Genomic DNA, 18,552 nt, shown 5'->3' on the forward strand with positions numbered 1-18,552 from the left:
AAAAAAAACCCTAGCTTTATTAAATGGCTGACAAAGCTCTCCCTTAGCTATTCTCTGTCCACCATTCAGCCTCCTCTTTCACCACTAGCCAGTCAGGTTCTCTACAAAAACCAACTGATGTCCCAGGTTCTCAACAGAAACCAATGGAGGTCCCCCAGTAATCCATGCTTTTTAAAGTCTCTGTGCCTTTGCCCACTCTGCACTTTGCCTCTAGTGCTGTTCACTCTTCACTCTAGACCTAAGTCCTATTCATCCTACAGAACCCATGCTCAGTTAGGACCCTTCTTACAGTGTAATAGCCATCTGTATATCCACCTAATAGAGTAGCCATCAAGCTGATATGTAATTGCCTATCTACCCGAATATTTCCCTTACCAAACTCTGAATTTCTGGAGGGCAGAGAGTGTGTTTCATTCATCTTACCTCCCCAATATTGAGCATGATATTGGCCCGGCACATAGCAAGTACTTTGATTATGACTTGTGGACTGAGATGACAGAAGTGAAAGGGACATCAAATTGAGAGAGAATTTTTAGAATTTTTGTTCATTTTGGTATAGAAGAGATTTAAGCATGTTCATAGAAGAGGAAAATTGAAGGAGGTGGAGGATATAGAAAACACATGGAATAGCTGATGGAATCAGGTACTAGAGATAAGAGGAAAGGAATGGGGGCAAAACCCCACAGGATGGCCCCCCCATCACACTCATCCAGTAGAAAATGAGGTAAAATGGGTGTGGATGTAGATAAGGCTGCAGATAATGAAAACAGAGCTCACATTTGATGTAGCAAGGCATTCTTTGTCCCTAGAGACTAGTTCAGCACCTGACACAAATGAGCCATCAGTAACTAGTTGTTAAATGAATAAATAATGAGGCCCAAGCAGGAAACTTGCACAAGGTAAAACAGAATGACTGAGCGTAAACTGGTACCCGAGTCTCCTGTCTTAGAGTACCCCTAAGCAGTTCAGTTTGCTGAGGGGGGAGAAACAAGGCCCAGCCTTACCTCTAATGTATGCACCCCCACCTTCTCCAGGGACCTCATTAGAGATGTTTAGTTGGGCAGGTGTAAGCCCTGGGAGACAGGGCGGGGTGATGGAGCCACACTGCCTCCACCCCTTCAGTAGTGGCTGGCCCTGGATGTGTTGCTAAGAGCTTCAGAAGCCAAAGGCAGAGGAGTCACAGTGGAGATCAAGGGCAGTCTCTTCCAGGCGGGCGGGCAGGCACTAGCCCCTACCTCCTAAAGCTGCCCACAGGAAGAGGCCCTGGATATCTCACATCCAGGCAACAGATCACAGAAGCATGAGCCAGGACAGCAAAGTGAAGACGACAGAGTCCAGCCCCCCTGCCCCATCCAAGGCCAGGTGAGACATCCTGCTTCCTTGTATATGATCTGTCCGCCTAACTGGATAAAGCCAGATTCTTCTTGGTGCCCCCAGTGATAACTTCAACATTAAGTGTCTGGTGAAAAAAAATGAAACACTGCTTCTCCTCTTGCCCACAGGAAGTCGCTACCTGTCCTAGACCCATCTGGGGATTACTACTACTGGTGGCTAAATACAATGGTCTTCCCAGTAATGTATAACCTCATCATCATCGTGTGCAGGTTTGGCACGGGAGTAAAGGAAGGGCCTTAAGCAGAAATAAGGGCTCTAGTGTCCGGCCAAGTAAAGGGGCGGGCCCTTGGGCAGGGTTTAAAGGAGGGGCAGCACCCAAGAGAGGGCCCAGGGCAGAGTGCTGAGCGCTTTGGGGAGATTGCCTTACACAGAGGGTGCTCTGAGCCAATCTCTTCTGTCCCTGCCACACAGAGCCTGCTTTCCTGACTTGCAACATGGTTATCTGGTGGTCTGGTTAGTGCTGGACTACACAAGTGACCTCCTATACCTACTGGACATCGTGGTGCGCTTTCACACAGGTCAGTGAGCCCAAGACTGACCCTTTGTTCCATGTTGCCTTCCTAAAGAGGGCCTCTTAGTCACAAGGAAGTGACCCCCTGATAGCACTTCCGCATGCCTCCATACTTCACAACACCCCTATGCTCATCCCGGAAACCCTGGAGCAGGGTTATGCCCTCCTTCACCCTGTCCCCATGTCTGGCTCCCTGTCCCACCCTGGCCTGCCCACCCTCACCCTTATTACTAGAGCAGGCAGGTGCCCTGACTCAGCCTCATACCTGACCCCATCTTATGACTGACCCCAGCCTGTCTCTACCTTCCCCTCCCCAGGATTCTTAGACCAGGGCATCCTGGTGGTGGACAAGGGTAGGATTTCAAGTCGCTACGTTCGCACCTGGAGCTTCTTGTTGGACGTGGCTTCCCTGATGCCCACAGACGTGGCCTACATGCAGCTGGGCATGCACACCCCTACGCTAAGGCTGAACCGATTTCTGCGTGTGCCCCGCCTCTTCGAGGCCTTTGACCGCACAGAGACCCGCACCGCTTACCCAAATGCCTTTCGCATCACCAAACTGATGCTTTACATTTTTGTTGTTATCCATTGGAACAGCTGCCTGTACTTTGCCCTGTCCCGGTACCTGGGCTTCGGGCGTGACGCCTGGGTGTACCCTGACCCCGCGCAGCCTGGCTTTGAGCGTCTGCGGCGCCAGTACCTCTATAGCTTTTACTTCTCCACTCTGATCCTGACCACTGTGGGCGATACACCACTCCCAGCGCGGGAGGAGGAATATCTCTTCATGGTAGGCGACTTCCTGCTGGCTGTCATGGGTTTTGCCACCATCATGGGTAGTATGAGCTCTGTCATCTACAATATGAACACCGCAGATGCGGCTTTCTACCCGGACCACGCGCTGGTGAAGAAGTACATGAAGCAGCAGCAAGTCAACCGCCGGCTGGAGCGACGAGTCATTGACTGGTGAGGATGCTGGGCTTCCAAACCAAGACAGGGACAGGTGTTCTGGACAGAGCCTGAGGAAAATGCCTGGGTCCTTACTGCCTAGTGAGCCAGGCAGGGCAACCAGGGCACAGCATGCATTGGGGAGTTCACTGGGTGGTGCTTAGAAAAGAATGTCTTATTTATGAAGAAATACCAATAAATATTCATCACAGGTAAAAAGAAAGAAAGAAAGAAAGAAAGAAAGAAAGAAAGAAAAGAAAAGAAAAGAAAAGAATGTCTTCCACTAGTTGTATCTGGACTTGAGGGGCTGGGTTGGATAAGAGATTGATAGGGAGAGGAACTCATACACAAGGAAGGATAACCTGGAGACTATGGAGCAAAACTGCCATTGCTTGGTTTGGCTCAGATGGCTCTGGAAGGGGTAAAGGGAGAAGAGCAGTATCTCCCAGGGGATGGTCAACAAGATGGTTGACTATGTCATAGTAGTCCATGCTATGGTATGACAAAAGGAAATGTCAGCAGGTCAGGGAACTAAAGCAGAGGGCCTCTAGATACAGGGCTTGGTGATTGAAGTGGGGATCAGTGGGGTAGTACAGGCCTCACTGAATGGTAGTGGGTGGGGTAAAGCCTGACAGGAGGTAAAGGGTGTCTTATTCACTGTCAACTGGTGGAGGCTTCTAGGCCCTGTTTGAGGGACCAGCAGACCTTGGAGTAAAGATATTCAGCCAACTGTCAAGTATTCCCATGACCCCTGTGAGATCTCAGTGTGACTGGGCTCTTGGCTGAAGCAGAGCTGAACCCTGATGGAAGGAATAGAGGCAGGCATGTTGGGATCTGGTAAGGAACCACTACTGCCTTTATCCCTAGGTACCAGCACCTGCAGATAAACAAGAAGATGACCAATGAGGTAGCCATCTTACAGCATTTGCCTGAGCGGTTGCGGGCTGAAGTGGCTGTGTCTGTACACCTGTCTACTCTGAGACGGGTGCAAATCTTCCAGAACTGTGAGGCCAGCCTGCTGGAGGAGCTGGTGCTGAAGCTGCAGCCCCAGACCTATTCACCAGGCGAATATGTCTGTCGCAAGGGAGACATTGGCCGGGAGATGTATATCATCCGTGAGGGTCAGTTGGCTGTGGTGGCAGATGATGGTGTCACACAGTATGCTGTGCTTGGTGCAGGGCTCTACTTTGGGGAGATCAGCATCATCAACATCAAAGGTGAGCATCCCAGTGTTTGTTCTGGGACAGGGCTGAGGGAGGGGGCAGGGATAGCACAACCCTGTACTGAAACCAAATAGTACTTCAGGGCCTGCAAATTTAGGAAACCTGGCTCTTGCCTGAGTCATTAGAGGGCTCATGAAAGAAGCAGGACTTGGAGGGTCTGTTCCCTAAGAAGCAGCCAAGCCAAGGTTAGTGCACAGAGTGGGTCCTTGGGAAAAGGAAGTATAGCTGTTTTGTGGGTGTCAACCCATAGCATCAACAGACCAGTGGAAAGTGACAGAGCTGATAATGATAATAATAGCTAGTATTTATTGCACACTTACTGCATGCCATGTTCAAAGTGCTTCGCATGTACCAAATCACTAAATTCTCATAGTTCTCAGGGAGGTACCATTATCTGTATTTTAAAGGCAAGGAAATTGGAGTACAGAGAGGTTTGGGATACTGTCCAAAATCATTGAGACAATAAGTACACACACTTGGAGTCAGTAGAAGGAACTTTCTCACAGCCAAATGGAAAGGAGGGTAGAAAGAAGGCATTGCCATTCACTCCAACACCAGGCCAGGCCAGGTACTATACACTGGCTCACCGATTCCTTGCATCCGCCTGTGCAGTAGGCGTTAATATGCCTAATCACAGGTAAAGACACAGGCCCAGGAGATGGAAGAACACAGCAAGGGGTAACCTGCACTGTCAGTAACTGAAGCCAGATGAGCTCTCAGCCTGGGGATCCCACTCTCTAAGTATTCCAAAAGCCTCACATCTATCCTCCAAGGATCCTTCAAGCTCTACATCCTGGATGTAGTCAGCTGCTGTCTACATGATTTTGGACAAGCTATTTCCCTTTTTCAGGCCTCAGTTTTCCCATCTATCCAATAGGGATAATACTAAAAACCCAAAGAGTTATTTGTGAGGATTAAATGAGTTCCATGGGTAAGTCATCAGCATCAGCGCAGTGCCTGGTGCCTGGCAAGTACCCTTCTGAACCCTTCTAGCTCTGAGACTTTGCAGCATTCGGCCTACTCTGTCTTCCCCTCAAACCCTCACCAATATCGTTCTAAAATGTAAATACCATACAGCTCCCCTGCTTAAAATATTTCAGTACCTTGCCACTGCCCTCAGCATAAGGTCTGAACTCCCTGCTGTGGCTTACCACACGCGATATCACCTGCTCTCCCCTCCTCTTTCCACTATGCTCTTACCTGCACTTCAGCCACTCTGGACTGCTTACTGTTTGCTGCAGCCACCTAACTAGCTCCTACCTCCATCCCTCTGCTCAAAGTCCTGTCCTCCCTCTGCTGGGATGCCTCCCCACTCCCCGACCCTTCCCCTCTTACCTCCTTCTCAGTCAGGCGTCACTTCCTCCAGGCCTCCCCAAAGTGTCTGCCAGCTTGCTAGTGGCTCTTTGCCTGTCTTCCCACAGCCCTGGATATATACGTCTACACTGCACCAGCTATACTGTTTTGTAACTATCCTATTCAATGTCTATCACCTCTAGACTGTGAATTCTTGCAGGCAGTTCATTGTTACCTACCTAGCACAGGGCCTGGTCCCCACTACATTACTAAATGAAAGAATTAATAAGATAGAAAGAGAGGCTCAAAAGTACAAATATGGAGGTAGGTGGGGGGTCCTGATTCAGGAGTAAAAGCCCCCCTCACACCCATTCTGACTAACGGTCCTCCCATAAAGGAAACATGTCTGGGAACCGCCGCACAGCCAACATCAAGAGTCTAGGTTATTCAGACCTGTTCTGCCTGAGCAAGGAGGACCTGCGGGAAGTCCTGAGCGAGTATCCACAGGCCCAGGTCGTCATGGAGGAAAAGGGCCGTGAGATCCTGCTCAAAATGAACAAGTTGGACGTAAATGCCGAGGCAGCCGAGATTGCCCTACAGGAAGCCACAGAGTCCCGGCTGCGAGGCCTTGACCAGCAACTTGATGATCTACAGACCAAGTTTGCTCGCCTCCTGGCTGAGCTGGAGTCCAGCGCACTCAAGATCGCTTACCGTATCGAACGGCTAGAGTGGCAGACTCGAGAGTGGTCAATGCCTGAGGAACTGGCTGAGGCTGATGATGAGGGTGAGCCTGAGGAGGGAACTTCCCAGGGTGGGGAGGGCAGGAGTGCCCAGGAGGGACTCCCAGGCCCATAGTGACCCCATTCTTACCCCTGGCACCCCAACTTTCAAGGGAACCCAGAGTTGTGGGAAAACCTGCTTGCAGAAACTCTGCAATCCTGTCTGATAGATACAGAGACAGGAATGAACTGGGGGTGTAGATGCTCACCTAGAAGTAAAAGAGTATAGGACCCATTCATTCCCCTCTCACCAGCGTGCGCGCACACACACACACAGACACACAGAGTTGCATATGCACATACTGCCCCCCAAAACTGCATTTCATATAAAATTATCTGGATAGTCCATTTGCAGAACACATATGCTTTCTCACAAACATAGGTATGTCTTATTCCCACATAATATACATACATTCATTCATGCACCTCCTAAAGACACATTTAGCGAGACTCACACACCGATGGACACACAGATGCCCTCCACAGGTGTGCACACACAAAAACACACCCAGGGTCCTCTTCTTTCAAGATATCCTTTAAATGTCTCCTATATGGGAAGTTCACAAATGTAGCCTGTAGATTTTACTTCAATAAAGTATTTTCCTCCTCCCTAAGCATTTATGGGGCTGACAGGAAAAGGCAAAGACAATGGTGGGCCAGGATGAATTCTGTCTGAATTCTGAGTCATGGGGGTGAGGGGCATGGGCTGTGTAGTAGCTGGTAGGTTTGATTCAAAGGGGCTGGGGTACGATGAATTGAGAATCAGTGCTGAGCGAAGGCAAAGCAGGGTTATGCATCACACTGTTATAAGTGTGCACATGCTTTCATAGATATACTCACATATATACACTGACCATTTGTGTTTCATTCCTGAGTATGTATCCTTAACTTTGTGATCTCTGAGTGATTTGACCTAGCTTAGTGGACCAGAGCAGACACCTCTGTTCCTTCTTTCTTCATTTGGCCCAGCCCTAGAGCCTGGGACTAGGGCTACCCTATGTTCAAGACTGATTTCAAAGGGAGAATAGTTCACAGGGCCAATCACCTGGCCCTGCTCTACCCTGTCAGTTGTTAGAGCTGGCCTTGGTGCTGCCAGAAATCCAGCCCTCCCTCTCTAGATGGTATTTCAAAACACAGGGTGGCAAACAGAGACCAAGTGGAGTGGACCATCATGGTTGGTGACAGCTGGAGATTAGTGTTTGGGGAGTTTTTAAGTAACTTTGGTATACCTGAAGGGAGATCTGCAGGTTTGAGGCATAGAAAATGTTGTGGGGTCTCTGAGGAGGAATCTGATACTGTGTTTGAATCATATTCACCTAGCCACAAATTTAGCTCCTACGGGGCCTGGCCAGTCTTTGGTCTAAGCTGTGCCAGATGGCATTTTAGAATGTACCTTGGATTTAATATATCAATATGATGTGAGTGATGACACATAGAGGTCAATGCCATGGAAGGAAGAGTTTATTACTTATAGTCCCCAAGAGGAGGGGGCACACTGTGCCATGCAGGGCCACACAGGGAAGCACCAAGGTAGTGAGGAAGCAGAAGGAGCAAGGGGAAAACATGGGCCAAAAGCTCTTACTTCACTAGTGGTGGCAAGTTTTTAGGTGAGGACATTTCCTATTGGGCAAGAAGCAAAACAGATTTGAGGGCTTGTGATTGGAGGGCTCGTAATATGATTTTCAAATACCCATGTAAGTGAGACCACAGAGGAGAGGTAAACAACTCTGGTCATCAGGTTGGCCCATGATTTCAGGATGCCAAATCATCAATTACAGGCTATCAAGAATGATCATTACGGGTAGTACAAGCGAATGAAGGGTAGGGTCCTCAGTGCTGTCAGGGCAGGATGTATGGGAGCATCTGCTGATGTGTAGTTATGTAGACATTTCCTTAGAACTGTTGCTGTCCTCAAAACAGAACAACCTTTTGGATATGGTGGATTCAAGTGACATAGGTGCACTCAGACATGAAAGACTAGGAACAAAACTTTCTCAGATAGCCATAGGAAATGAGTCTGTGGCTGGAGTCAAGGTTGTCAGGAGAACTATGAGAGTCCTTGCACATTAATCCATTTAGAAATCTGTGGTTATTTGTGATCCTTCCTCACAAAACTTGAGATCCACAAGCCAGGCACTCAGTCTTTCTTATTCATATCTCTATCCTTAAGGCCAAAACTGTGCCTGATACATATTATGTACCCAAGTATATATTTGGCAACTAATGTTGGAGGAAGATGTGTGTCAATTTCTTAAGAGATTTTTCCTACCATCTCTGCCAGAATGGATGGGTATGTTATAGGGGCCATTTTTCTGGCACCTGATGGGATTTTTAGGGAGCTGAGAATAAGTTTTCCATGGCACACTACAGTGTGCACACCTGTCCAGAACAGGTTGCTCCTACTATCCCTGTAGAATCCTGGTCTATAGCATAAGGTGGGTAATAATAGCCCATCTTCTGTGTCCTAGATACAAAAACAAAACTCTTCCAGGGCCACATGTGCATCTAGCTCTGCCTTAGCAGTCCAGGATGAGGAGGATTTCTTACCGTGGAGCCCCCAAGCCAGAAGACATCTTGAGTATGTCTTATACCATCAATAAGCTGGGGCCCTCTAGTGGTGGAGTGATTTCCATCACTGCATGACAGATGCTGTTTTGACAATTTGGGATCAAACCGGACAGAGTTAGGTCAGGATGGGCAGAACAGAACACAATTTTAAGGTCCTGGAACAACCAAAACGAAAACAAAAAACAATAATCTTTTGGTCCAAAAAAATATTAATTACTGTGTATTAAGTACTGCTTAAGTACTTATATATGTTGCAGGAAACTTTACTGAGATACTAATTTGGGTTTTGTCCATTTCATTGCTCGGCCCATCATAAGACAGAACTTAAGTCTCTATATCCCCTAGACCTAAAGCTTTTTGAATGACAGTCAAAAATAGAAATTTTCAGAAACTCTTTGCCCTAACTTTTTTTGTGATGACCAGGGTTCTTAGGTGAACTATGCCCAATTGTCTGTGAGGGCTTAGAATTGAAGAAGCAGGAACTGAGCCTGAGGAGAGGAGATTCTCTAAGTCTCTAAGACTAAGAAAAGGAATGGGATTCTTGAATATTAGTTCTTTTACTGCAATAATGTTAACATGAATTTAAGAGCTTTCAAGCTGTTGTAACAGCACCTGTTTAGGGGTACCTCGGTGGCTCAGTCAATTGAGAGTCTGACTTTGCCTCAGGTCACAATCTCACAGTTTGTGAATTCAAGTCCCACACCAGGCTCACTTGCTGTCAGCACAGAGCTCACTTCAGATCCTCTGTCTTCCTCTCTCTCTACCTCTCTTCCACTTTTGTTCTCTTAAAAATAAATAGTTTAAAATAAATTAATTTAATTTTTCAAAAAAATATCATTCATTATAATTTCATGATTCTGTGAGTCAGAAATCCTGAGCCATTGTGGCTCAACTGGGCCCTCTATTCAGGGCTTCTAATGCTAAACTCAAGGTGTTGGGCAAGTTGGCCTCTTTTCTGGGGACTCTGGGAAAGAATCTGCTTCCATGATCATTGAGGTTGAGAGAAGAATTCAGTTATTTTGGTTGTAAAACTGAGGTCCTTGTTTCCTTGACACATGACCCCTTCATCTTCAAGCCAACAAAGTTGTTGTGAAATCTTTCTCATTCTTCAAATCTCTTACTTCTCATTCTATTACAAGGCTGAGAAAGATCTCTGCTTTTTAGAGCTCATGTAGTTAGACTAGGCCCACCTAGATAATCGAGGATAATGGCCCTACTTTAAGGTTAGCTGATTATTAATCTTACTTACATCCACAAAGTTCTTTTTTTCCGTAATCACTGGAGTAACACCAGAGGGCAAGGTAATGGGGGCCAAAATTCTACCTATCACAGGTTTTCTGGGGAGGAAAACAGCTGAACCCCACTTTCACAGGGGGCCCAGAATAGGGAACACTATGAATTGGGTCTTTGGAAACAGAAGAAAGATGATCCTGGCCAAAAACAGCACTGGCGCCTCAGAGCAGCACCACCTAGGGGAAACACAGGCTTGAACAAGGTGCGTATCCACATAACCAGCATGATCTCTAAGCCCCGGCCTTCCTCTTGCCCACATGTTCTATCCAACATAAATCCCCCAGAAATTTTTTGCAAGGTGCTAAATTGTGGGGAAAGAGAGTGGAAAGAAAGCCAGCAAACATAAAGGGAAATTAAATCTTCCATAAGGTAAGTGATTAAAAACTTACATAAGAATTGTCTGATTTAGAGAATCAAGGAAAGTTCCAATTTTTAAAAATACTGTTATATCACACACACACACACACACACACACACAACTACTTTCTCATAAATTACCTCATTATCTTTTATAACAACATTAGGAAGCTTAAATTATTATTATGCTTATTTTTCCAGATCAGGAAACTGAAGTCCATAGAGCAATTAAAAATATATTAGATTTGATTTACTGAGAAGCTATTTTATGCCAGGTCCGGGTTAAGTGCATTATCTCAATTAATCTTCACAACTACATGAGAAAGAGGCTATTATTACCCCATTTTAAAATAAGGAATACTAAGGGTGCCTGGGTGGCTCAGTTGGTTAAGTATCCAACTCTTCATCTTCGTTCAGGCCATGATCTCATGTACCATGAGATCGAGCCCCACGTCAGGCTCTGTGCTTACAGCTCAGAACCTGCTTGGAATTCTCTCTCTTTCCCTCTCTCTCTCTCTTTCTGCCCTTCCCTCCCTCAAAATAAATAAACATTAAAAATAACTAAATATATAAAATATATAAAAACTAAAAATAAATAAAATGAGGACTCCAAGGCTCTGGGTGACTAGATAATTTGCCCAATGCCACAGGGTTCCTAAATCACATAGAATAAAACTTAGGTCTGCCTTAACATTTTCTTTTAGGGAGATGAGATAAGTAAAGGGACTGCCTCTGCCTCTGCACCGCTGAGGCCAGGCATGCTCCTTCCTTTCTTAAGAACGACTGTTGCCAGCAGGAGGAGTGGGTAGGGAATAACTAGGGGAGAAGAAGCCAGTAGTGCAGAGCAAAGCTTGTGAATCACCAGCAAACCTGCCCAATGTGCCGAAGCATTGATCTCAGGGCTGCAGCCAAAGACAAAGGACCACCCAGTGCTCTGGAGAAGATCTGCCAATTCCAGCTCTCCTGCACACACAGCTGTGGGAGGGAAGCAGGAGTTTTGGAGTCGCTGCTAAATTCCTACAGGAGTTAGCTGTAGTTCTCCTACAAGAACTGCCCTGTTGCTGGGAGCCCAGCAGCTTCTGGCTTAGCTCTTCTCTCTCCCACTGGACCTAGGGCCTCACGCCCTTTCCTGGGATCAGTAACTTCAGGACACCTTGGCCTGGCTAAGATTTGAGATATACCCTCCTCCTCAATGTTCCCATTTAGCTACCCCCCCCACACACACACACACTGAAGCTCCTTCAGCCTCCCCACCTCATCTTTTTCTTTCTGAGAGTTTGGCTGCTCACCCAAGAGGCAGATGGAAATAAAGTATCAAGCTCAGGAGGAAATCAGATTCATAAGCAGAAGGGCCATCCAACCCAAGGAAAGATGCCTTGCAAATGCTAGGTGCCAGGAACAGGAGGCAAGGTGGGTGGATTCTAGCTTGAGGCTGAAGCTATGGTTTGGCTTGAGGCTCAGATCAGAGGAGGACAGTTAAGCCAGGTTAGAGATGGGGTCAGAGTCAAGGCCCAAGTCAGGGCAAGTATTAGGCTGACCTAAAAGCACAACAGATAGGAAAGAGCTTGGAGACAATCTGAGTCAGATTTTAATTCTGAACTATCACTTACTAGCTGAGGGATTCTCAGCCTCCTACACAATCTTTCAGGGTTGTTGAAAGAAATGCTTGGAGAATTAAAATGTAAATGAGATAATGAGTATAAACTGCCTGCTGGTGCCTGACAAGCAGCAACTGCTTAATAATGAATGGTAGCTATGATGGTTATTCCTGTCCCTCTAGCAGAGATTGTGCCTTTAAGGCCATGAGGCACAGGTTGTCCGGTCCTGCTCAGCCCTGGGCCTCTGGACTGGACTGTCAATGCCAGGTCTGGCCCGCAGAGGGCGCAGGGTTCCCCTTTCCTCCTCTCTTTACCTCCGGCCCTGGCCTCAAAATTGCATTGTCTTGGGGCACCTGGGTGGCTCAGTCGGTTGAGTGTCCTACTTTGGTTCAGGTCATGATATCGTGGTTCTGGGGTTTGAGCCCTGCGTCGGGCTCTGTGCTGACAGCTAGCTGAGAGCCTGAAGCTTGCTTCAGATTCTGTGTCTCCCTCTCTCTCTGACCCTCCCCTGCTCACGCTGTCTCTCTCTCTCTCAGAAATAAATGAAACATTAAAAAACTTTTTTAAAAACAACAAGATTTCATTGTCTTGTAAAACTGGAAGAGCTAGAATCTTAGGGACAGGAAGAAATGGAATCTTACATACAGAATAGTGGTCTCAACTGGTTTGTAAGGACACTCGCTTTTTTAGCAAAGACTAAAATGCAGCAGTGATGGTGCTGAAAGCCATTACAGAGGAAGTTGTGCCGAGTCAGAGCTCGAGCAGCCCTGTTGGGGTCAGCACTACTGACTGGCTGGGAGGATTGGAGACTGCCCTCCCCTACAGCTTGAAAAATTCTTGTGCTTTTCATCGAACACACATGGGCCCTCTCTGTGTCTGGCACTGCCTTTCCAGTTTTAGTATCTTGGTTTTTTTATCCTCAGCCTTGCTGTTCACCAACAGGTGCCAGAGGGCACCACAGGCTAATAACTCGGGTTCATGGAAGCCCTTTTCCTGGTGATTTCCTGAGTGAGCCTTCCTGTGGCTCTTTTAACTTCCAAATGAGTCCCTGACATGGGAGGTCCAGGCCCCTCTTGGCCTACCTGTGAAAACCCATGTCTGAAGCCTAGTGCAACCATCAGGAAGAGCAAGCCCCTGTATGTGTGCTCTGCTCTCCCTAGCACAAGCCCCAGGCTCCGGAAGGTGGTCCTTTCCCTGGTTTCTTTCCTTTGACCAACATCCCTGCCTGCTCTGGCTCCAGCCTGTCTGTCTTCTCAGCCTGCTCCCTCTTTGTTTAATTATCCCAAGAGAAGGGCCTCCTCCGTGGGCAGGGAGTGTGGGCAGGAGCTCAGCACAGAAGCATATCTGCACATCACAGAAATGCAGACAAGAGAAGGCCTTGAAAGATGTGGAGAGAAGGAAGTCTAATGAGCCACAGAGGGAGGCGGTGAGCCACTGGGTGAGCGGGTACCTCAAGGACTAAACTGTGACTGGTTTCTCTCCTAGCACTGGATCCCAGCTGTGTGTGTGTGTCAGAACCAAGGGTGCAGGAGCCAGAGCCTATCCCACCACCCTGACACCAGTGTGAGTGAATACTGGGTTTCCTGGGTAAAGCACTGATATTTTGTGCACCTGCAAGATCCCTAAGAATAAGCAGTACCTTATAAGGCAGGTTATCTGACTGTACATTACACACTATATTCTCCTCTCTTTAGTTGTTTCCCCAGAACATTTACTGAAGTGTTGTTTAAATATTCCCCTCTTATCTCAGTTGCGATATAGAATATTGAAAGAAGGATCATGTGCCCACACTTGAGCCACTGTGGCAGTAGCTAGGTGATTGAGACTTCCCCAAGGGAAAAGTAAATTATTCGAGCTATAGGCGTCAGGCTGCGTGGCCAGCACTTCCATTCAAAACACACACACACACACACACACACACACACACACATACACACACACAGAGGGGGAGGGGAGGAAGCAAAAACATGACAACCTTGGCAGGTCAAGGCTTGAGTCAAAAAAGTAGCTTCCCTCAGAACTGAGGTTGGCCCTGTATCAGGACATCTTGCTCTTGCTTCCTTGACCTCTTAGATCTCTGACTTGTTCTGGGACAAGGGTCAAGGTCTCTTTCCTCTGGTTACCCATATTGACTTTGCAGTTCCCTCCTTGCTCTGATCTAAAGTCAGATCATTCTTGGTCCTGAGCAATCCCATTCTCCCTGAATGCCGACTCAATCCTTGGCATTGATGGAATTTCCTGATTTGAGAAATGAACTTCCATCCTCTTAGCACTGCATTTTCATCCCCTCCTCTGCTCATATACTCCCCCTTTTCCACTCTACTTATTACTTGGAATTGTTTTCCTCTTATAAACCATTTTCTTGAAACAATCTCTGGCCACCATCTCCTGGTCCTCACTTTCCCATCACCCAACTGCATTTAGTTAGAGGACAGTATGAGCAAGATACAAGAATGATGAACAGGATGGACTGTACCATGAAACTATAAGCAACTGAAGGTTCCTTGAGCATAAAGACAGCAAATAAGTAATTAGAGTAGTGTGGAGAGTGCTTTGAGAACCTGTTGGAGAAAATGACAGGAGCTAGACCTTTGGAAATACGTAAGCAAGAGGACAACTATTAACATGTAATTGTAAGAATTACTGTTATGAGAGGTACAAGGTGTTACAGAAGTACATAGGAGAGGCATATAGCCCAGGAAAGCTTCTCAGAGGAGTTTCATCCTCTGTAACCCCTTTTCAAACATCAGCTTCTTTGAACACCCCCCAACTCCAGTGTTGACCAAAACCAGCAGTCCTGTGGGGTACACCCTCTGTAAAAAGAGGTGGCTCCTCTTGGTTTCACAGCTCAGTACACATATTTGGGGTCCTCTGCACTTACTGATGCTGCTTCTTCACTCTGCCCCTTGACACTCCTTGAAACGTTCTTTGCACTACTCTCTTTCCTTTCTCATTCCTGACAACTACAACCTTCTTAAGCCTACTTATTACTCACTTTAGACTGTGTTACCTACTTCATAGTCCTGTCTTCTCCATGTACAGCTGATATTCCAGGGCCCATTATTGTGCCCTTGTCCCTTTGTTTTTCCATCCCACCCAACTGGCAAAATCTCAACTTTGGATGAATTGAACGACCAGTATTCTCCATGCTTGCATCTGACTATCTGAGCTCTGCTGGAGAAATCAATACCACTAGAAATTCATGGTCACCAAGTCCTAAGAGGGCCCCAATTATCTTACTACATTCCTCTAGTGCCCACTTCCCCTTTCCCATTTTGTACAGTTTTATTAAACCATCCTGACTTCTAAAATTTTAATCCTGTCTACACACACATACCACTCACTGATAACCAGATCTCCAACTTCACAGAGAAAATATAAAACATAAGGCAGCAGCTTCCATTATATCTATGCACCCACTGTGTTAATTAAGATACAGAAAAAGTTGCTATGACAAGAAGAGAAAAAAAATGTAAGATTGTAGTTTCTCTGTCATACAGGAGAACTTGGGGGTAGTAAAACAGCTGTAGTATGGAAAGCTCAAGCACCTACCATCTAATCACTCCACCTTCCCTGATATGGTTACCTTCATGGCATGGCTGAAGATGGCTTACCCTCACATTCACATTCAACCTGCAGGAAAGGACAATGAGGAAGAAACAGTCCACCCCTCTCCTATAAGAGCTTGATGTGGAAGCTGTACTTATCACTTCTACCCACAACCCTGTCCAGTATATGGTCATAAAGCCACATTTAGCTGCCAAGGCATCGAGGAAATAATAGTTGTTAGTTGGTTAACCATGACTTATTTTAATCTATAATCATTCTCACCTAACTTCCTTTTACAATTGAGGCTTCTTATCAAAACCTAGAACCTTCCACATGGGCTCTGGATTATACACCTCCCTGCCTTCTCAGGAACCTTGCATTCAAAATTAATTAACTTCTCTCCCTCTTCCTCCCCCCTCTCATTTCTCTTTTATTTGTTTTCCCTTTCTCTTCTATGATGCTTGCTCTCTTTGTTTTATTCCCACCTCTCTTTTGCGGCTGGCCTTTCTCTATCCATCCTTTTTTCAAAAATTTTAAATGTTTTTTTATTTATTTCTGAGAGAGAGAGAGAGAGACAGCGTGAGCAGGGGAGGGTCAGAGAGGGAGAGAGGGAGACACAGAATCTGAAGCAGCTTCAGGCTCTGAGCTGTCAGCACAGAGCCCGGCGCGGGTCTCAAACCCACGAACCGTGAGATCATGACCTGAGGCGAAGTCGGGACGCTTAACCAACTGAGCCACCCAGGCCCCTCATCTATCCATCCTTTAAATATGGTCTTTTTCAGACTTCTGACCTGGTTCCTCATTTCTTCTTATTTAACACACTCTCATTAATTCCATGGTTTGCATTACTTTCTATGCAACCTGTGCATTCAGTTTCCTACTGGAATTACTACTTAGATATCTAATAAAGTATCTGAAACTTACCATATCCAAAATGGAACAGATTCACTAGTGGGAGTTGCTATCTGATGGTTACTATTTTCTCTGTAAAGTGGGAGGCCGGGTTATTTATTGTGAGTGAAGGATGGTGTGCGTGCATGTGGGGGGTGTGTGTGTGTGTGTGTGTCTGTGTGTCTGTGTCTGGGTGGGACATGAAACAAGAGATTTTACGAGTCCAAAGAAAAATTGAAAAACTATTATGTAAAATAAGAGAGAGAAGGTGATCAGAGAAACTTAACAAAACTTCTAATCACTCTGGGAAGCATTATAGTATGAGCACCTGAATTCTGATGTCCAAAATCCCTGGATTTGAATTGTAGCTTTTTCACCCAGTATTGTTGTGGCTTTGGGCAGGTTACTTAAACTACGAGCCACAGGTTTTTCATCTAAAATAGTAATCAATCACATCAGACTTAAAGGTAGAGTTCTTTGTGAGGATTAAAAGTCATGTGCTTAGAACAGAGTAGGTGATCATCAAACAGCCCCTATCCAGTTACCAGAAGCCGTTTTCATCCTTCTCCCTTACCCTCAATGTGGGAGCATCCTCTAGATTCTGTCTGCCTCCTAAATAGCTCCATCTTCTCCACTGCCTCCATGACTTAGATCAAGGTGCTATGCTAACAACTGTCACCTGAGTTACTGTCCTAGACTCCCAACCGGTCCCACTCCTTAAGTTGTTCTCCATACCAGCTGCCATAACAATTACTCCAAATCTTTCTAAAGGCTAGCAAATTTCCAGTGCTTCCAATTCTTCTTTGGTGGCTTACAAGGGTCTGTATTTGCTACTTTCTTCCTGAGAGGTGTGTTAGTTTTCTATTGCTACTATAACAAGTTACCATGAATTTGGAAGCTTAAAACAACATCTATTTATTAGGTCACAAGCATGTGGCCCCGAAGTCTGGTACAGTATGGCTGGGTCCTCTGCTTAGGGTATCAGCAGGCTGAGGTCAAGATGTCATCCAGGTGAAATTGTATTCTGGAGTCCCTGGGGGTGAACATTCATTTCCAAGCTCACTCTTGTCATTAACAGAATCTAGTTCCTTTCGGTTGTAGGACTATAGTCTCTATTTTCTGGCTGGCTCTCAGCCAGAGACTGCTCTCAGGTAGAGGCCACTCTCAGCCACCTGCTCTGTGCCTGCCTCCTTCCTCAAGCCAGCCCCAGGTCCTTGCATTCCTTGTCACGTGACCCCCTCCATCACACAAGCCAGCAATAGTGTGTCTAGTCCTTCTCCTTCTTCAAATCTCTCTGACATTCTCTTCTGCTGCCAACCAGAGTAAATTCTTGTGATTTGGCTAGAACCAGTTGGATAATCTCTTTATCTTGAGGTCAACTGATTAGTAACATTAACTACATCAGCAAAATCTCTTTTGTCATATAGCATCATCATGGAAGTAGTATCTTATCATACTTAAGGGTTCTACCCACAAGTGAGAATCTGGGGTGCCATTTTGTAATTCCACCTATCATAGGAGGGAAAGCCAGGAAAAACATCCCTGAGAAATGCTGATGCCTTGAGCTGAGATGAGAAGGATGAGCAGGAGTTAATTATATAAGGAAGGAAAGTTACCAGAGAGCATGTGCAAAATCATGTAACTGGAGGACATATATCCTCAAAAAAATGAACTAAAGAAAGGCCAGTGTGTCTACAGGGGAGAGAACAAGGAGGACAGTGACTTAAAATGAGGTAGTTAAAGAGGTCAGACCATGGTTAGAGTAGCCAGACCATGCAGGCTTCAGAGACTCCATGAAAAGGCTTTCTCTATCACCAGAGCAGAGGTCAGAAGAGTGGCACAGTCGGATTTGTGTTCTGCACACATCGCTCTGGCTCTAAGGTGGAGGATGGAGGTAAGGGGGCATCGGTAAAACGTGGTGGACGGAAGAAGAAGCCAGGAGAGCCTTGCAGAAACAGTGCAATAATGTCCATGCAGCTACAAGCAGACCGAGTCAAGGAACGCTCAGTGGCTAAAATCAACAGGACTTCATGATTGATTGACTATGGGAGGGAGGCAGTTATGTTCCCCAGGAAGCAGAGACTAAGACAGAGATTACTGTGGAGGATGTTTACTAAGGAGTGCTCTTGGAGTCAACATGTGTGCAAGAG

The 18,552-nt window shown here is 46.3% G+C and overlaps 1 protein-coding gene across 1 annotated transcript; it reads left to right on the forward strand.

Moving 5' to 3' along the window:
• The first annotated feature begins 1,300 nt into the window (after window positions 1–1,300).
• On the forward strand, window positions 1,301–6,222 carry CNGA4 (cyclic nucleotide gated channel subunit alpha 4). Its single transcript, XM_077759522.1, has 6 exons — window positions 1,301–1,362; window positions 1,503–1,604; window positions 1,807–1,913; window positions 2,224–2,869; window positions 3,719–4,068; window positions 5,765–6,222. The coding sequence occupies exons 1-6, from the start codon at window positions 1,301–1,303 to the stop codon at window positions 6,220–6,222; spliced, it is 1,725 nt and encodes a 574-aa protein (XP_077615648.1).
• Window positions 6,223–18,552: the final 12,330 nt, after the last annotated feature.

Source organism: Crocuta crocuta, unplaced genomic scaffold, assembly GCF_008692635.1.
Source record: "Crocuta crocuta isolate KB4526 unplaced genomic scaffold, BGI_CrCroc_1.0 scaffold43, whole genome shotgun sequence".
NCBI classification, from domain to species: domain Eukaryota; kingdom Metazoa; phylum Chordata; class Mammalia; order Carnivora; family Hyaenidae; genus Crocuta; species Crocuta crocuta.